At 44.9% G+C, this 19,733-nt stretch overlaps 1 protein-coding gene across 2 annotated transcripts in view; it reads left to right on the top strand.

Moving 5' to 3' along the window:
* The window catches only part of LOC124789364 (laccase-6-like), a 389,375-nt gene that overhangs the window by 280,670 nt on the left and 88,972 nt on the right, over positions 1–19,733 (top strand). For both annotated transcript variants that reach the window (XM_047256690.1, XM_047256691.1), the window contains exon 7: positions 5,989–6,263. In XM_047256690.1, coding sequence (XP_047112646.1) covers positions 5,989–6,263 — 275 coding nt within the window. The remainder of the gene's footprint in view (positions 1–5,988; positions 6,264–19,733) is intronic.

Here is a 19,733-nt window from a genome sequence, read left to right on the forward strand (position 1 = left end):
TTTCCACGAGCTTAGATAAAGGTCACTGATAAGGACTTCCTTACACGGGTGAGAACTACACTACTGGCCATTAAAACTTGCTACACCAGGAAGAAATGCAGATGATAAACGGGTATTCATTGGACAAATATATTATATACAACTGACATGTGATTACATTTTCACGCAACTTGGGTACATAGATCCTGAGAAATCAGCACCCAGAACAACCACCTCCAGTCGTAATAACGGCCTTGATACGCCTGGGCATTGAGTCAAACACAGCTTGGATGGCGTGTACAGGTACAGCTGCCCATGCAGCTTCAACACGATACCACACTTCATCAAGGGTAGTGATTGGCGTATTGTGACGAGCCAGTTGCTCGGCCACCATTGACCAGACGTTTTCAATTGGTGAGAGATCTGGAGAATGTGCTGGCCAGGGGAGCGATCGAACATTTTCTGTATCCAGAAAGGCCCGTACAGGACCTGCAACATGCGGTTGTGCATTATCCTGCCGAAATGTAGGGTTTCGCAGGGATCGAATGAAGGGTACAGCCACGGGTCGTAACACATCTGAAATGTTACGTCCACTGTTCAAAGTGCCGTCAATGCGAACAAGAGGTGACCGAGACGTGTAACCAATGGCACCCCATACAATCACTCCGGGTGATACGCCAGTATGGCGATGACGAATACACGCTTCCAATATGCGTTCATCGCGATGTCGCCAAACAAGGATGCGACCATCGTGATACCCTAAACAGAACCTGGATTCATCCGAAAAAATGACGTTTTGCCATTCGTGCACCCAGGTTCGTCGTTGGGTACACCATCGCACGCGCTCCTGTCTGTGCTGCAGCGTCAAGGGTAACCGAAGCTGATAGTCCATGCTGCTGCAAACGTCGTCGAACTGTTCGTGCAGATGGTTGTTGTCTTGCAAACGTGCCCATCTGTTGACTCAGGGATCGAGACGTGGCTGCACGATCCGTTACAGCCATGCGGATAAGATGTCTGTCATCTCGACTGCTGTCCGCCTCGGTAGCTGAGTGGTCAGCGTGACAGACTGTCAATCCTAAGAGCCCGGGTTCGATTCCCGGCTGGGTCGGAAATTTTCTGCGCTCAGGGACTGGGTGTTGTGTTGTCCTAATCATCATCATTTCATCCCCATCGACGCGCAGGTCGCCGAAGTGGCGTCAAATCGAAAGACCTGCACCAGGCGAACGGTCTACCCGACGGGAGGCCCTAGCCACACGACATTTCCATTTCTATCTCGACTGCTAGTCATACGAGGCCGTTGGGATCCAGCACGGCGTTCCGTATCACCGTCCTGAACCCACCGATTCCATATTCTGCTAACAGTCATTGGACCTCGACCAACGCGAGCAGCAATGTCGCGATACGATAAACCGCAATCGCGATAGGCTACAATCCGACCTTTATCAAAGTCGGAAACGTGATGGTACGCATTTCTAGTCCTTACACGAGGCATCATAACAACGTTTCACCAGGCAACGCCGGCCAACTGCTGTTTGTGTATGATAAATCGGTTGGAAACTTTCCTCATGTCAGCACGTTGTAGATGTCGCCACCGGCGCCAACTTTGTGTGAATGCTCTGAGAAGCTAATGATTTGCATATTACAGCATCTTCTTACTGTCGGTTAAATTTCGCGTCTGTAGCACGTCATCTTCGTGGTGTAGCAATTTTAATGGCCAGTAGTGTAACAACAGAGGTCACCCTCCCCCCCCCCCCACTCCCCTCTCCCCAAGAAACTACCGGCAATTTTTCTAGTTCATCCAGGGCAACCCCATCCCACCCCTCCACTCCCTCTCCTCCCCCTCCTCCCCCTGGACCAATGAGATTCAAGCACCCCCTCCCCACCTTAATCTTTTACAATTGGGGCAGTTGAGTAGGTAGCATCACACTGGAGCTGTGCAGCATAGGGGGACGTCCAGCCTGTATCTATTTGTTAATAACAAATTATTGCAATTACTTTAATTCATGTCACTGCAGTTCTATTTGTTAATAACTATTTAATATTAGATGTGGTTTTCGTCATTCGTGGTGGCAGCAGAGACCACTCCCAGACAGACAAAGTATTCTCATTTTTCCACATTTCTCGTATATTTAACAAATTTTACTTACTTCATCCAATTACGTGAGTGTGACCTATTGTTATTAACGTAACGTCAACACCACATTGTGTTGATTTCATGATAGTCACAGCAATACCAGTGCGGTATGTGTGCAGAATATCCGAATTGCTTATAATTCTTCAGTCACCATTACATTACTACTCCCATCATAAGTAACGTAGAAGTAAGTATCCTCGGAGTAGTGAAGCAACGTAAATTACTTAATAAAAGCAAGTCTTCTGGTCCAGATTCTATACCAGTTAGGTTCCTTTCGGAGTATACTGATGCGTTAGCTCCATACTTAACAATCATATACAACCGTTCGCTCGACGAAAGATCCTTACCCAAAGACTGGAAAGTTGCACAGGTCGCACCAATATTCAAGAAAGGTAGTATGAATAATCCACTAAATTACAGACCCATGTCGTAAACGTCGATATGTAGCAGGATTTTAGAACATATATTGTGTTCGAACATTATGAATTACCTCGAAGAAAACTGTCTATTGACACACAGTCAACATGGGTTTAGAAAACATCGTTCCTGTGAAACACAACTAGCTCTTTATTCACATGAAGTGTTGAGTGCTATTGACAAGGGATTTCAGATCGATTCCGTATTTCTGGGTTTCCGGAAGGCTTTTGGCACTGTACCACACAAGCGGCTCGTATTGAAATTGCGTGCTTATGGAATATCGTCTCACTTATGTGACTGGATTTGTGATTTCCTGTCAGAGAGGTCACAGTTCGTAGTAATTGACGGAAAGTCATCGAGTGAAACATAAGTGATTTCTGGCGTTCCCGAAGGTAGTGTTATAGACCCTTTGCTGTTCCTTATCTGTATAAAAGATCTGGGAGACAATCTGAGCAGCCGTCTTCGGTTCTTTGCAGATGACGCTGTCGTTTATCGACTAATAAAGTCATCAGGAGATCAAAACAAACTGCAAAACGATTTAGAAAAAATATCTGAATGGTGCGAAAACTGGCAGTTGACCCTGAATAACGAAAAGTGTGAGGTCATCCACAAGAGTGCTAAAAGGAACTCGTTAAACTTCGGTTACACGATAAATCAGTCTAATCTAAAAGTCGTAAATTCAACTAAATACCTAGGAATTACAATTACGAACCACTTAAATTGAGAGGAACACATAGAACATGTTGTGGGGGAAGGCTAACCAAAGACTACGTTTTATTGGCAAGACACTTAGAAAATGTAACAGATCTACTAAGGAGACTGCCTACACTACGCTTCTCCGTCCTCTTTTAGATTACTGCTGCGAGGTGTGGGATCCTTAGCAGATAGAACTGACGGAGTGCATCGAAAAAGTTCAAAGAAAGGCAGCACGTTTTGTATTATCGCGAAATATGGGAGAGAGTGTCACAGAAATGATACAGGATTTGGGCTGGAAATCGTTATAAGAAAGGGGTTTTTCGTTGCGACGGAATCTTCTCACGAAATTCCAATCACCAACTTTCTCCTCCGAATGCGAAAATATTTTGTTGACCCGACCGACACAGGGAGGAAGGATCACCACGATAAAATAAGGGAAATCACAGCTCGTACGGAAAGATATAGGCGTTCATTCTTTCCGTGCGCTAAACGAGATTGGAATAATACAGAAATGTGAAAGTGGTTCGATGAACCCTCTGCCAGGCACTTAAATGTGATTTGCCGAGTATCCATGTAGATGTAGATATAGATGTGTGTGTTCGTGTGTGTGTTTTATGTCTTAGGATATGCGCTAGGAACGAATAAATTCGTAGAAATAATGAAATCATGACATATTAGTGACGCCACAGCAAATTTTATAGGCATTGCAGTTTTGCCGGTTTCCAACAAAATGTACTGTATCTATAAGAAATACCATACCGCGGTAGATAAAACCCTGCTGAAAAACCACTACATTTTTAGATTCACTAATGTCATAGTTTATGTTTTAAAACGAGTGCACTGTTAGAAATAATAACCAAATCATACCAAAATACTGATGTTTGCAACGAAAGGTACTGTTTGTACATACAAGAATTAGCGCATCGCTACAAAATATGTGCAGTTAATCTTCCAGAAACAGAACTTGCGAACAACACACGGACAGTGACTGCTGGAGAAATGGCCTGCACATACATGATAACAGTAGAATCACTGTCCAGCTCCCATACTAAGTTATTCCCGCCAGTTATCGTGTAGTGTGGCTTAGTCCAACGACGACGACGCCTTTCTTTTGTTCGCGTGAACCTTCTGGTATTAATAATGCAGCACGACATATCATCACAGGTCCTTGTCTTTAAACAGAATGTAGCAGACGATGCGAATACACCACGAGAAAATGTTTGCCCCTCATTGTGGAAAGCCGGCCGGTGTGGCCGAGCGGTTCTAGGGACTTCAGTCTGGAACCGCACGACCTCTACGGTCGCAGGTTGGAATCCTGCCTCGGGCATGGATGTGTGTGATGTCCTTAGATTAGTTAGGTTTAAGTAGTTCTAAGTTCTAGGGGACTGATGACCTCAGATGTTAAGCCCCATAGTGCTCAGAGCCATTTGAACCCCATTGTGGAAAGAACCAAAGTATGACACATGTTACAATACACCACATGGAACATCTCCAACAGAAACATGTTTACAGTGACAGTGTGTACGCGGATTAAGGGAGTCGTTGATTTCCACAGATAACTGTTTACAGGGAAAGGGTATCAACAGAGTGGTTAACCCTTCCCCGCTTCTGTATCTCTTTATTATGCTTTGATGCGTCCTTAATCGACATTTAGTGCTAACGATCTGATATTGTTAAAGATACTTTATTTTTAGCACTAACCGTTCTTGATATGCTAATTTTGTATCGCTAGAGGGTAAAATGTGGTAACGTAAATGTCTTCACCTAGGAAGTTTCTTGAACGATTAAATGAAATATGGACGTTAAACATGTACTGTTACCTTCAATTGCTAACTCGTGCCTTGCTTGCTAATGATGTTTGCTTGGTTAAGTCGGTTGTTCGCAAATTTGATTTTGTTTCTTGAGTTACATTTTAACAGTTTTTGCAGTGTGTCTGTTAAACGTAACTGCCAAAAACACGTTTTTTGAGACATAACTGAAGCGAATAAAAAAATCGGTAAATCTCTGACAGTATTGGGGTAAGGCCGGTTCCGTGCCAAAGTACCGTTATCCAAGATGGCGGCGATGACGACATTAACTGACATCAGTTGATGACGTCATCCCAGATGGCAGCTGTGACATCAGTTGATGACATCATCCAAGGTGGCGGCCATGACGTCACCCAACCCCAAGTCGGTTTCTGCACAAAAGTACCACTATCCAAGATGGCAGGAAAGTATCACGCCCCCCGCCCCCCCAGAAACGCCATCAGCCACGCCCCCTAGCGGAAAGTTCAAATTCCAACAGCATAATGCACCACACCTCTCCTAACTTAAGAAAATCACAGGAAGATAGGTCACCTGAGCTACCCCCACTAACCTAAGTCACCCGACCGCCACCTCTTCCTAGGAACTGGCGCCAAGTTTGAATTTTGGTGGTAAAGAAAAGTCAGTTCGCCTATCTCTACTAAGCTAAGAAAATGGTGTGAAAGAAAGGACACTTGGACTAACCTAAGTCACCCGACCGCCACATCCTCCTAGGGATTTGTGGGAAAAGGACTCTACCAGTGCTGGGCCGGTGAAGAGAGGAAGGAGTGTACTTTACTTATTTTGGAACGATTTGTTTAGGGATGGAATATATTTATTACACTGATATAAAACACACGCTCTGCCATTCTTTCTTGAGGCCCCGCTCTCACCCACAGTGACATGTTTGGCTTAGCATTGTGACACGTGTACACAACGGTGAGCGAGCTACATTTGTGTTTCTTGATTGGGACGCAGGGGAGCGCGCCGACGTGGTGATCCGCACGGAGCATGCAGACGGCACGTACCGCGTCCTGGCCAACACGGTACCCGGCTGCGGCTCCAAACAGCTGCACAGCGCCGCCCTGCTGCGATACAGAGACCCCGCCAGCGACGACCACGACCACGACGAGGTCGAGACCAACAGCATCGATGTGGAGGGCATGGGCCTAGAGGAGCTTTCGCCCACTCCTCCCACGGAGCTAGCCGTCGAACACAGCGAGGTGCCGGAGACAGCACCCTTCAACGTCACGGTTAGTGGCGCCTGCACCAGCAAATGCGCCATTCGGTTCGCTTCTACTCTTCCTTTATAACAACTCTGTGATTTATGATAACAAAATATATTGTGCCCTCAATTGCTGGAATTCTCTGATTGACACTGTCAGGCAATTATGACTGTTCACAGCTACATTTGCATCTATACCCTGCAAACCATTGTGAAGTGGATGGCAGAGGGTACGTCCCTTTGTGCCACTTACGAGGGCTATTCGGAAAGTGAGGAACGATCGGCTGCGAAATGGAAACCACTGTGAAAATCCTATGAGGCTTTTCACAGACGTTTCGGGTAGTGTCTCTAATATGTCCGTCGATCGCATCAAGATGCTCTTTTCAGCTGTGAGCGCACTGTGAGCAAGTAAAGGTGCCTAGAACAAGAATGTCTCCCGCCAAGTAGGAGGGCCCACTGAGAGGCTTCGCCTTAGTGAATGCAGCCCACCTATCACAACTGCCACGCACTTCCTTCTTCATTGCAATTCTCAGCTGCACTGTCCAGGACCAGTGAAGACGCTTCTGCAGCCTTTTCGATGGGAAGTGTTCGATCACTCACAACACAACCTCAATTGTCTCGTCCTGAGAATCATCTCTGTTCACATGAAATGCTGGATACGAAGGCAACACTTGGGCGCAGGCTACCCGCTATAGACTAGTGTAGAGAATTATCGGAAACCACAGACAGCTGCCTTCTATGACAATGGTGTTGGAAATTTGGTATAAAGCTCCGCCAAATGTCTAAGTCGGAGCGGCGACTATGTATAGAAGTACCTGGAAGGTGTAGCTAAATGTGCAAAGAAAACAGTTTTGATTTTCACTGTAGTTTCCATTTCGCGACCGATCGTTCCTTACTTTCCGAACAACCCTCGTATTAGAGCTTCATCACAGTCAATTCCTGTACGGTGCGCATGAAGAATAATTGTTTAAACGCCTTTGTGCGTGTTCTGTCTAGTCTAATCTTGTCTTCGCGAGGCCTGTGGGAGTGATGTGAAGGTCTTTCAGTATGCTATGGGGTCAAAAGTATCCGGGCACCTGTTAGTGGACATTAATATGAGCTGTGTCCACCCTTCGCCTTTATGACAGTTTGAATTCTGGTACGGACGCTCTCGTCAGGTGTCTGAATGTCTGTGGAGGAATGGCAGCCCAGGCTTTCTCAAGAGCCGAAACCGGAGAAAGTAGTGATGTCTGACTCTGGGGCTTGGAGCAAAGGTGACGTTCCAGCTCACCCCAATAGTGTTCCACTGGGTTTCCGTCGGAAGTCTGGGCAGGCCTGTCGATTTCAGGAATGATATTGTCCACGAATCATTGCCTCACTGATGCTGCTTTATGACAGGATGTATTATAATCCTGATACAATCAGTTATCGTCTCCGAACTGTTCCTCTGCTGTATGCAGCACACAGTGCTGTAAAATGTATTAATATCCTTGCACATTTAGCGTTCTCTTGAGCTCATTATGAGGATAACACCCAAAACACAGTCTACTCCGTGCTCCGTTGTTGACACTACACATGATGGTAGGTAACGTTCTCCAGGCATTCGCCAAACCAAACCCTTCCGTAGGATTGCCACTGGATATAGCATGCTCCATCATTCCAAATCACTCTTTTTCCAGTCATCAGCTGTCCAGTCACGACGCTCTTTAGGCCACCTCAAGCAGACATGCGTGACTTTTGAGAAGCTGTTCTACCATTGTATTGCATTCTTTTTAACTCCCCACACACAGTCGTTGTCTTAGCTAGATTGCTGGTAGGACTCTTGAACTCACGAGTGATCATTTCCGCTTATTTCATGTAATTCTGTACAAACACCCTCCACGATGCGCGATGGTTCCTGTCCACCAGAACATGAAGTCTGCCTCCTATTGATTTAGCTGTGGTCGTTTCTTCACATTTCTAATTCGCAGTCACATGTCCAACATTCGACTGGGTAGCTGTAGAAGGGTTGAAATGTCCCTGACGGATTTGTTACTCAGGTAAATGGAAATGAGCGTTTGGCGTCATTGGGCGGGAGGCCCCTTACGGGGATGGTCCGGCCACCTTCAGTGCAGGTCTTCTTACAGTCGACGCCACGTTGGGCGACCTGCGCGCTGGATGGGGATGAAATGATGATGAAGACAACACCCAGTCCCTGAGCGGAGAAAATCCCCAACCCAGCTGGGAATCGAACCCGGGCCCGTAGGATGGCAATCCCTCACGCTGACCATTCAGCTATCGGGGCAGACTGTTACTCAGGTAACATTCGACGACTAGTTCAAGTTCTGAGACACTGAGCTCTCTTCATTGACCCATTCTGCTTTTACTGTTTCTCTACTGACAAGAAAATACTCCCCACCTTCTATTAAACTGGTGGGTTCAACTCTCTTGACATCTAGTGGCCGATTCCGCATTACATAGGCATGTCCGGATAAATATGATCAGACAGTGTGTACTCCTTCATTACTCATTTAAACCTAGATCTTGAAAATGAGATTTTCACTCTGCAGGTGAGTGTGTGCTGATGTGAAACTTCCTGGCAGATCAAAACTGTGTGCCGGACCGAGACTCGAAGTCGGATCCTTTGCCTTTCGCGGACAAGTGCTCTTCCGTGTAGGTACCCAAGCACGACTGACGACCCGTCCTCACAGTTTTAATCTGCCAGGAAGTTTCATATAAGCGCACACTCCGCAGCAGAGTGAAAATCTCATTCTGGAAACATCCCCTAGGCTGTGGATAAGCCATGTCTCCGCAATACCTTTTCTTCCAGGAGTGCTAGTTCTGCAAGGTTCGCAGAAGAGCTCCTGTTAAGCTTGGAAGATAGGAGACGAGGTACTGGCGGAATTGGAGCTGTGAGGACGGGTTCGTGTGTCGTGCTTGGGCAGCGCAGATGGTACAACACTTGCCCGCGAAAGGCAAAGGTCCCGAGTTCGAGTCTCGGTCCGGCACACAGTTTAAATCTTCCAGGAAGTTTCGTTTTAGATCTTGACATTTTGTAAGCAGGCTTTCTTTGGATAATTTGTGTCTATCTTCAAGCGTCTGCTAGTTCACTTTCTTCAGAACCTCCGTGACGTTCTTCCACGAATAAAACCAACCTATGATCACCTGTGCTGCCCTTCTTTGTATACGTTCAATTAGTCCAACACACTGGAGCAATTGTATAGGGTGGGTCGCACGGGTATTTTGTAAGGAATATCCTTAGTAGACTAATTACATTTCCCTAATATCCGTTCAATAAACTAAAGTCTGCTTTATCAACGACTGAACCCTTCTAACCGTTTCATTTCGTTTCCCTACTGATGGTTAATCGATTGGATTGATTTGGGGGAAGAGAACAAACAGCGAGGTCATCGGTCTCATTGGATTAGGGAAGGATGGGGAAGGAAGTCGGCCGTGCCCTGTCAAAGGAACCATCCTGGCATTTGCCTGAAGCGATTTAGGTAAACCACGGAGAATCTAAATCATGATGGCCGGACGCGGGATTGAACCGTCGTCCTCCAGAATGCGAGTCCAGTGTGTTAACCACTGCGCCACCTCGCTCTGTACTGATGGTTATACCCGGGTATTTGTTTGTTGTTTGAGTTGGCCGATTCCATTTGTGACTCCCTGATAATGTAGTATTTTTTCTTTTTCTTTATTCCGCTAGGTGCACAGTTTTCGACGTGTTAAATGCAGGATTTGCGAAAAGTTTGAGGTTACTGTTAGCATTGTCTGCAAGCTCGTTAATATACAACACGAACAACAAGGGTCTCCGCAGACGTTCTTGAGGTAGCCTTGGAGTTACTCATATACCTGTCGACGACTTCCCATCATATTTTCAAGCGGTATTTGACATGCACGAGCACAAACCATCAGGCTCCCCAGATCCTAGTACAGGGCGGCAAATACAAAACTTGCGACAAGCAGTCACGCTTAAAAAAGGAATAATACTTGTCGTAAGTTTCATGTTTCCCAGCTATACGCATATGGCTGGACATGTTGTTGGCTTGTGTTCATGCACGTCAACTACCCCTCGAAAATAGTATAACAGCCGAGACTATCCAGCAGCGGAAAATAAGTAATAATTACAGTCTAATGCGCGAAAAACGACATTTCCTCAAATTTTGTACGATTGTGATCACTACCCGAAACAAGTAGCTTTGCGACTGACCTTTAGGGGGTAGAGTGGTATGAACTAGCAGGCAGCGGATCGGTTCTTCCTCGAATTTGATGTACTCGCTGTGCTGCCTGCTTCGCAAGTGCCAGCAGTTTTGGCCGGCAACACTGACCTCCGACACCAGGGATGGGAAAAACAGACTATTTAAAACCGATACCGGTATTTTAGTTATGGATATTTTTCGGTATTGCTTTGATCTCACTTGTAGGCTAACAAGTGTGTGTTACTTGTTACTAATAATCTGATAAAACCAAAATATCAGTTAGCCATAGCAGTAGTGGAATTTTTTTTCGTTTTAAGTAAACCTTTTTATATGTAAATTGAAGCTGGAGGGGGGGGGGGAGAGGAAAGGGGGTTACTGGCATCAGCTGCATCGGGACATTATGCGTAATCAGAGTATGCACCGGCAGCAAAAACACCCTGTGAGTGCGTTAGCGTCAGTAGAATAAATGACTGAAGGTAGGAGTGGACCCTTATTCTATGACAGAGCACATTGGTGTTTAGCTGTAAAATTGGTTTAATTTCTCTATTATTGTCAAAGAAGCACACTAGTTTACACAACTTGTGACATGACCATTTCAGGATAGTTGTCAATATAACGCATTACGTCACGTTTAGCAGAAATAACACTGAACACAACAGTATCAGATTTAAATAAATTCTCTACAAAATTTTTCTTACTTCTAGACAGTGAAGTTGGCCGACATTATGACAAATCATCTGATTCCGGTTCCAAGTTTGGTACTATTTAGGATGACAATCAAGTCTACAGAGAATGGTTAGTTTTTGTGACAAGATGAGCAAAAGATTACTCAAGTTTGCTCGAATTCACAGTGGACGCAAGCTAGTGATACAATAATTTTGTACGTCTGCCAGCAGCATTTACTCTTAGCTGTGACGTACTGTCGGCTGCATGGCTGCTCTCGCCCTCTAAAAATCCTATAAAAAGCTAATCAAAATATTTACTGATTTTGTCACCTGAAACTGTCCTATGTTTCTCTTTAGGCGAGAAAACTTGCACTCATCCCTACTCTGGAAAATATGGCGATATACACATGCATAGATGGAGCAGCGCGTATGCTTCAATGCCCTCTCAGTTCTCGCAAGAACAATTAACTACGTGGTTCTTTCGTTTCTCCGCTATCGGAGCTCAACGACTCTTCAGCTAATTTCTAGCTGAATGTCAGCCAAAATGAACGCAGTGTTCACACAAAATTCCTCTTTTGGCGTCGTACAGAGCGTGATGCGTCCTGTTCTACATTTGACGCTGGTTCAGAGGAGTCCTCGAAATTCGCGGTATTGTCTCTTTCGTAACAAACTGTCCCCCACCTGTGTCCTTTCGTGCTTCACGTCACTGCTTTTTCAGACCCATGGGAGCGTTCCTTTCATCTTGTGGAAACCACCTCTGCCAATCGCAAAGGGCCTACCTTTAAATAGCGTGGCAACAGCGCCCCTTTTTTCTCCTTCCGAGTTTATTTCAGCCAGTCGGACATTTTGTGCCCGCTCCTGACGCCTAAATGTTACACGCGTACATCACGAGCATGCCGTGGGCATTTCACGTGATCAACTGCATCACTGGTCTCTTTGTATCCATGTGGAAAGTCCCCAACGCAGTTTTCTAAAGAATTTCTCCGTCGCAAGCAGCGCTGGACCGCTACCTGTTCCCCTCGGTGTATTGCCTGGCACGTTCGTAGTCTCTCTCGCTGTGGGTCACCAACCCCTCTTAGAATCCTTCCATTGTATGCGGGCCGTGATGGCGCAACTCGCATCTGCCCCCAAACTAAAACGTTTCTTCCAGCAGCTTTTTTCACCTTTCGCTCATTGACATGCAGGATTTGGGTTTGGTGTGTTAATATCATCGAATCGAGTGTCACCCCTCTGCATTACATACTGTACATTTTGATAGGCAAATCTGCTCACTATCGCTGAAGTATGCCAGGTGACTTATCTTTCTACTTGTTAAGCCATATAAAATCTCATGTAAGGTGCGAAATTAACATTCATTCAAGCTACCACCTTACAACTAGGCAGATGTATTAATTACTGCGCCATCCAGCACACAGTGTTGCCACAATTGCACGGACTATCTCAGCACGCCTCACAGCTGACCCACATTCGCACTGAGTGCCACCTATCCTCAGCCCCTGTACATTTCCTCCATGCTTGCTACTCTGAGATTCCCGCAGGAGGTCGGACATACTTGTTCATCTGCACAGACGAAGGTGGGTCCATTGCCCATGTGGGCGAATCAATTATGTGAATGCATGGGGTCTGTTCATTCAGACATGTCTGAAAGAACAGACATGACACATTTGTATAAATCTTTTTTAAAAAGCAAATAATTTTTATTCGTAAAATTTTTATTGTTTTGAAAAACTGCATTATTATGTAAAATGGGAAACATGATCAGTGCTACTTTAATAACAATGCCGAAAGAAACGAGCAACAAACACGTGGCCTCAGGATTGGTATAGCATTCCCGAGACAGTAACCTACCTGTTACCACGTGGCATGGCCTATTGTATGGTACACCTGTACATGAAGTGTGCAATATTGTCCCATCTGATCGGGTCTATATGTAGTTTTCTCACTGTTGTCATCGGACTTCGGTTGCATAACAGAATAGCACCATCCCTAGTCTGGAAGCATTTTGCGAAGTGCGACAGCAATGAAGTACAATGACCCATTTGCTTTAAAAACAATGAAGAACTGGAGGAGCCACGACAAACTTACATCATATAAGGAGAAAACTTAATAACTCATTTATAGTTTACAATAAAAATAGAATCTAGCTAATCTGTTGCCTGAGTTTACGTAATATGCCTTTATTTGCTTGTAGCTTTTGAAAATGGACAAATCAACATGAAAAATATACTTTTTCAACCTCATTTTTCACCCTTCCGTAATGCCCAGATAGTGGCACGATCGTCGATTATAACACTATTTTTGAGCAGAGTATCAAAAAATTAGAATCAGTAGGACTCTACGGGGGATGTTTTGTAGTATTCAGCCACGAATCATTTTTTTAGAAAAGCAGAGAATGGTGGACAAAGTAAGTCATCTTCAATTTGTCCATTTAATATTTTGCTACGATGTATCTTGAATCTGAAGGAATCAAATTTTTCGGTCTTTATTCGGTTTCTACATTTATTACAGGAAATAATAGGAATACGTAACTTAAAATCGCTATTTCAGAAACCGGTTATTTCTAGCCGTTTTAACACCCAGGTAAAAACGGACGTCGAAAAACTAACGACATTATTCCAATCCCAAAGAAAGCAGTTGTTGACAGGTGTGAAAATTACCGAACTATCAGTTTAATAAGTCACGGCTGAAAAATAATAACACGAATTCTTTACAAACGAATGGAAAAACTGGTAGAAGCCGACCTTGGGGAATGTCAGTTTGGATTCCGTAGAAATGTTGGAACACGTGAGCCAATACTGACTCCACGAATTATCTTAGAAGGTATAGTAGATTAAGGATAGGCAAACCTACGTTTATAGCATTTTCATTCGTGAAAGCTTCTGACAGTTTTGACTGGAGTACCCTCTTACAAATTCTGAAGGTGGCAGGGGTCAAAAATACAGGGAGCGAAAGGCTATTTTCAATTTGTTACAGAAACCAGGTGCTCGTTATAAGAGTCGAGGGGCAGGGAAGGGAAGCAGTGGTTGAGAAGGAAGTGAGACAGGGTTGTAGCCTATCACCAATGTTATTCAATCTGTATATTAAGCAAACAGTAAAGGTAACAAAACAAAAATTTGGAGCAGGAATTAAAATCCATGGAGAAAAAATAAAAACTTTGAGTTTTGCCGATGACATTGTAATTCTGTCAGAGACAGCAAAGGACATGGAAGAGCAGTTGAACGGAATGGACAGTGTCCTGAAAGGAGGATATAAGATCAACATCAACAAAAGAAGAACGAGGAAAATGAAGTGTAGTCGAATTAAATCTGGTGATGCTGAGGGAATTAGATTAGGAAATGAGACACTTAAAGTAGTAAATGAGTTTTGCTTTTTGGGGAGCAAAATAACTGATGATGGTCGAACTAGACAGGATTAAAATGTAGACTGGCTATGGAAATAAAAGCGTTTCTGGAACAGAAATTTGTTAACATCGAGTATAGATTTAGTGTTAGGAAGTCTTTTCTGAAAGTATTTGTGTGGAGTGTAGCCATGTATGGAAGTTAAACATGGACGACAAATAGTTTAGACAAGAAGAGAATAGAAGCTTTCCAAATGTGGTGCTGCAGAAGAATGCTGAAGATTAGATGGGTAGATCACGTAACTAATGAAGCGGTACTGAACAGAATTGGGGAGAAGAGGAATTTGTGGCACAATTTGAGTAGAAGAAGGTATCGGTTGGTAGGACATGTTCTGAGCCATCAAGGGATCACCAGTTTAGTACTGGAGGGCAACGTGGAGGGTAAAACTCGTAGAGGAAGACAAAGAGATGAATACACTAAGCAGATTCAGAAGGATGTAGGTTGCAGTAGGTACTGGGAGATGAAGAAGCTTGCACAGGATAGAGCAGCATGGAGAGCTGCATCAAACCGGTCTCTGGGCTGAAGACCACAACAACAAGCGAGAACTGTTTGTTTCAGCGATAACCGCCATCACTATCCGGCCCTTCCATCTGTCAATTACAAAAAGACGGCTGCTGTCGTACTGCGGAGGTTATATCAAAACAGTACAGTGGAAATTTTTGTTCATAACGTATTATCTGCGTAAAACGGTAAAACCCGATTGCAGGATATTTGATTTATTCATTATCCTTATCATAAACCGAAAGAAAGGAGAGGTCATTAGAGCGCAAGCTCAGATTGAGAACGGCTATCAACCGTCTCCTTTCGAAGGAACCATTCCAGAATTCGTCTCAACCGATTTAAGAAAATCATGAAAACCTAGTTCTATATCGCCGTTATATCAAATACGAGTTAGATTACTTTGCATTGCACTGCAGTAGGTAGCGTAAGTTGCAGTCGTAAGTTGCAATGTCTGAAGGTAGCTTGATTTTATTCACGATATAATTCTTTTTTCTTGTTACAGTATTGACATTTGTTATTCGTGATGCGCTTTGCCATCTGTCTGAAAGGAATGCATAACGATTTTCCTGACATTTTTCGTTGTGTCGGTTCGCTAATCGTATTTGCACTTTTTTTGCCAGTAGTTCCGGCAGATTATCGTTGAAACGGTTCACTTTCTTGTCTCATCAGAGTTTGTTCAGCGTACGCTATGTACATTCAGAAAAACCTTTACTGATCTCGTAATAAATAATAAACTATTTTTATGCGAAGTTCAGGCTACGAACCGTCCCAAATTTACGATTAATACTAACTGACAAACTCGATATTTTTTCAATTTTATGTTAGAAACGAAGACAAAAACTGAACTGTGTAATCTAATATCGAGAACATTTCGTTTCCATGTATTCGTGAAAACACCTTTTAAATTATGGTACAGTCATACAAAGAATTATGCATTATGAACAAATGTATAAGTATAGTATCGAAATTAAGAAACGTAGAATGCAAAATACAAATTCTCTGTAATGTTTATTTAAATTAGAACTGTATATTAAACAATATTTCTAGTTACATGTCCAGGCAACTGTGCGCAGCTGCTTCGCGTGTCTACAACGAGTTTTTGTAAACTCTTCATGGTAATGCTTCTTCATAGACGGTTACTGTTTTCACCTATAGCCGTTCACGGTTCGCAGTTTAAAGCTGTCAAAAGCGCCTGCCAGGTGTCAGAGATTTCCTTAAGTCGACTCGACTGTAAGTGTTTCCTAGACTACTAGTAGAGAATAAATGTTTGAAACTTCATGCAGGAGTCAACATTTTTTTCACGCTCTCAGTGTTTATTAAAAAATATCTCTTGAACTATGTATCGTGCAATGATATATTTGTGGAGGTAGATTCAGCGGCGTATGTGGATACCGTCTACCAAATATCTTGCGAATACAATAATTTGCTAAGAAATAATAAATTTAAACGTCACGCACAATGCAGCAGTTTATGACGTCTGACATAGTTTTGTAGGTGCGTTTAGCGGCACACGTGGATCCTGTCTGCGAAATTTATTGCGAACATAGTAAGTAGCACATCTCTTTGCTTATGACGTCATATCTCCTGAACTGTGACAGGTAGGTGGTTCCTACCCCCACAGACATTGTTGTCTGACAACAAGCGATATGTGTACCAAGTTTGGCTGAAATCGGTCCAGTGGTTTAGGAGAACATGTGATACATAGACACACTAGTACATACATACATACATACATACATACATACATGTATACGTCCATAAAGTGACTGTACAACGTATAAGGTCCAGAATGAAATTTTCACTCTGCAGCGGAGTGTGCGCTCAAATGAACCTTCCTGGAAGGTTAAAACTGTGTGCCGGACCGAGACTCGAACTAGGGACATTTGCCTTTCGAGGGCAAATGCTTTACCGACTGAGCTACCCAAGCAAGACTCACGACCCGCCCTCACAGCTTTAATTCTGCCAGTACCTCATCGCCTTCTTTCCAAACTTCACAGAAGCTCTCCTGCGAAACTCGCTGAACTAGCACTCCTGGAAGAAAGGATATTGCTGAGACATGGCTTAGCCACAGCCTGAGGGATGTTTCCAGAATGAGATTTTCGCTCACAAGCGGACCGTGTGCTGATATGAAATTTCCTGGCTGATTAAACTGTGCCGCTAGAACACTTGCCAGCGAAAGGCAAAGGTTCCGAGTTCTAGTCTCGGTCTGGTACATAGTTTTATTCTGCCAGGAAGTTTCAATGTATAACGTATCACACTGAATCCTCGCACGAACGAAAAAATGGCTGACATCGAAATAAGTGTCCAAGGAATAGAAAAGCAACTGGAATCACTCAACAGAGGAAAGTCCACTGGACCTGACGGGATACCAATTCGATTCTACACAGAGTACGCGAAAAAACTTGCGCCCCTTCTAACAGCCGTGTACCGCAAGTCTCTAGAGGAACGAAAGGTTCCAAATGATTGGTAAAGAGCACAGGTAGTTCCAGTCTTCAAGAAGGGTCGTCGAGCAGATGCGCAAAACTATAGACCTATATCTCTGACGTCGATCTGCTGTAGAATTTTAGAACATGTGTTTTGCTCGCGTATCATGTCGTTTCTGGAAACCCGGAATCTACTCTGTAGGAATCAACATGGATTCCAGAAACAGCGATCATGTGAGATCCAACTCGCTTTATTTGTTCATGAGACCCAGAAAATATCAGCTACAGGCTCCCAGGTAGATGCCATTTTCCTTGACTTCCGTTAAGTAAACTCTGGCGTGCCACAGGGGAGTGTTATGGGACCATTGCTTTTCACAATATACACTCCTGGAAATGGAAAAAAGAACACATTGACACCGGTGTGTCAGACCCACCATACTTGCTCCGGACACTGCGAGAGGGCTGTACAAGCAATGATCACACGCACGGCACAGCGGACACACCAGGAACCGCGGTGTTGGCCGTCGAATGGCGCTAGCTCCGCAGCATTTGTGCACCGCCGCCGTCAGTGACAGCCAGTTTGCCGTGGCATACGGAGCTCCATCGCAGTCTTTAACACTGGTAGCATGCCGCGACATCGTGGACGTGAACCGTATGTGCAGTTGACGGACTTTGAGCGAGGGCGTATAGTGGGCATGCGGGAGGCCGGGTGGACGTACCGCCGAATTGCTCAACACGTGGGGCGTGAGGTCTCCACAGTACATCGATGTTGTCGCCAGTGGTCGGCGGAAGGTGCACGGGCCCGTCGACCTGGGACCGGACCGCAGCGACGCACGGATGCACGCCAAGACCGTAGGATCCTACGCAGTGCCGTAGGGGACCGCACCGCCACTTCCCAGCAAATTAGGGACACTGTTGCTCCTGGGGTATCGGCGAGGACCATTCGCAACCGTCTCTATGAAACTGGGCTACGGTCCCGCACACCGTTTGGCCGTCTTCCGCTCACGCCCCAACATCGTGCAGCCCGCCTCCAGTGGTGTCGCGACAGGCGTGAATGGAGGGACGAATGGAGACGTGTCGTCTTCAGCGATGAGAGTCGCTTCTGCCTTGGTGCCAATGATGGTCGTATGCGTGTTTGGCGCCGTGCAGGTGAGCGCCACAATCAGGACTGCATACGACCGAGGCACACAGGGCCAACACCCGGCATCATGGTGTGGGGAGCGATCTCCTACACTGGCCGTACACCACTGGTGATCGTCGAGGGGACACTGAATAGTGCACGGTACATCCAAACCGTCATCGAACCCATCGTTCTACCATTCCTAGACCGGCAAGGGAACTTGCTGTTCCAACAGGACAACGCACGTCCGCATGTATCCCGTGCCACCCAACGTGCTCTAGAAAGTGTAAGTCAACTACCCTGGCCAGCAAGATCTCCGGATCTGTCCCCCATTGAGCATGTTTGGGACTGGATGAAGCGTCGTCTCACGCGGTCTGCACGTCCAGCACGAACGCTGGTCCAACTGAGGCGCCAGGTGGAAATGGCATGGCAAGCCGTTCCACAGGACTACATCCAGCATCTCTACGATCGTCTCCATGGGAGAATAGCAGCCTGCATTGCTGCGAAAGGTGGATATACACTGTACTAGTGCCGACATTGTGCATGCTCTGTTGCCTGTGTCTATGTGCCTGTGGTTCTGTCAGTGTGATCATGTGATGTATCTGACCCCAGGAATGTGTCAATAAAGTTTCCCCTTCCTGGGACAATGAATTCACGGTGTTTTTATTTCAATTTCCAGGAGTGTATATAAATGATCTAGTAGATAGTGTCGGAAGTTCCATGCGGCTTTTCGCGGATAATGCTGTAGTATACGGAGAAGTTGCAGCATTAGAAAATTGCAGCGAAATGCAGGAAGATCTGCAGCGGATAGGCACTTGGTGCAGGGAGTGGCAACTGACCCTTAACATAGACAAATGTAATGTATTGCGAATGCATAGAAAGAAGGATCCTTTGTTGTATGATTATATGATAGTGGAACAAACATTGGTAACAGTTACTTGTGTAAAATATCTGGGAGTATGCGTACGGAACGATTTGAAGTGGAATGATCATATAAAATTAATTGTTGGTAAGGCGGGTGCCAGGTTGAGATTCATTGGGAGAGTCCTTAGAAAATGTAGCCCATCAATAAAGGAGGTGGCTTACAAAACACTCGTTCGACCTATGCTTGAGTATTGCTCATCAGTGTGGGATCCGTACCAGGTCGGGTTGACGGAGGAGATAGAGAAGATCCAAAGAAGAGCGGCGCGTTGGGTCACAGGGTTATTTGGTAACCGTGATAGCGTTACGGAGA

This window comes from Schistocerca piceifrons, chromosome 3, assembly GCF_021461385.2.
Source record: "Schistocerca piceifrons isolate TAMUIC-IGC-003096 chromosome 3, iqSchPice1.1, whole genome shotgun sequence".
NCBI lineage: Eukaryota > Metazoa > Arthropoda > Insecta > Orthoptera > Acrididae > Schistocerca > Schistocerca piceifrons.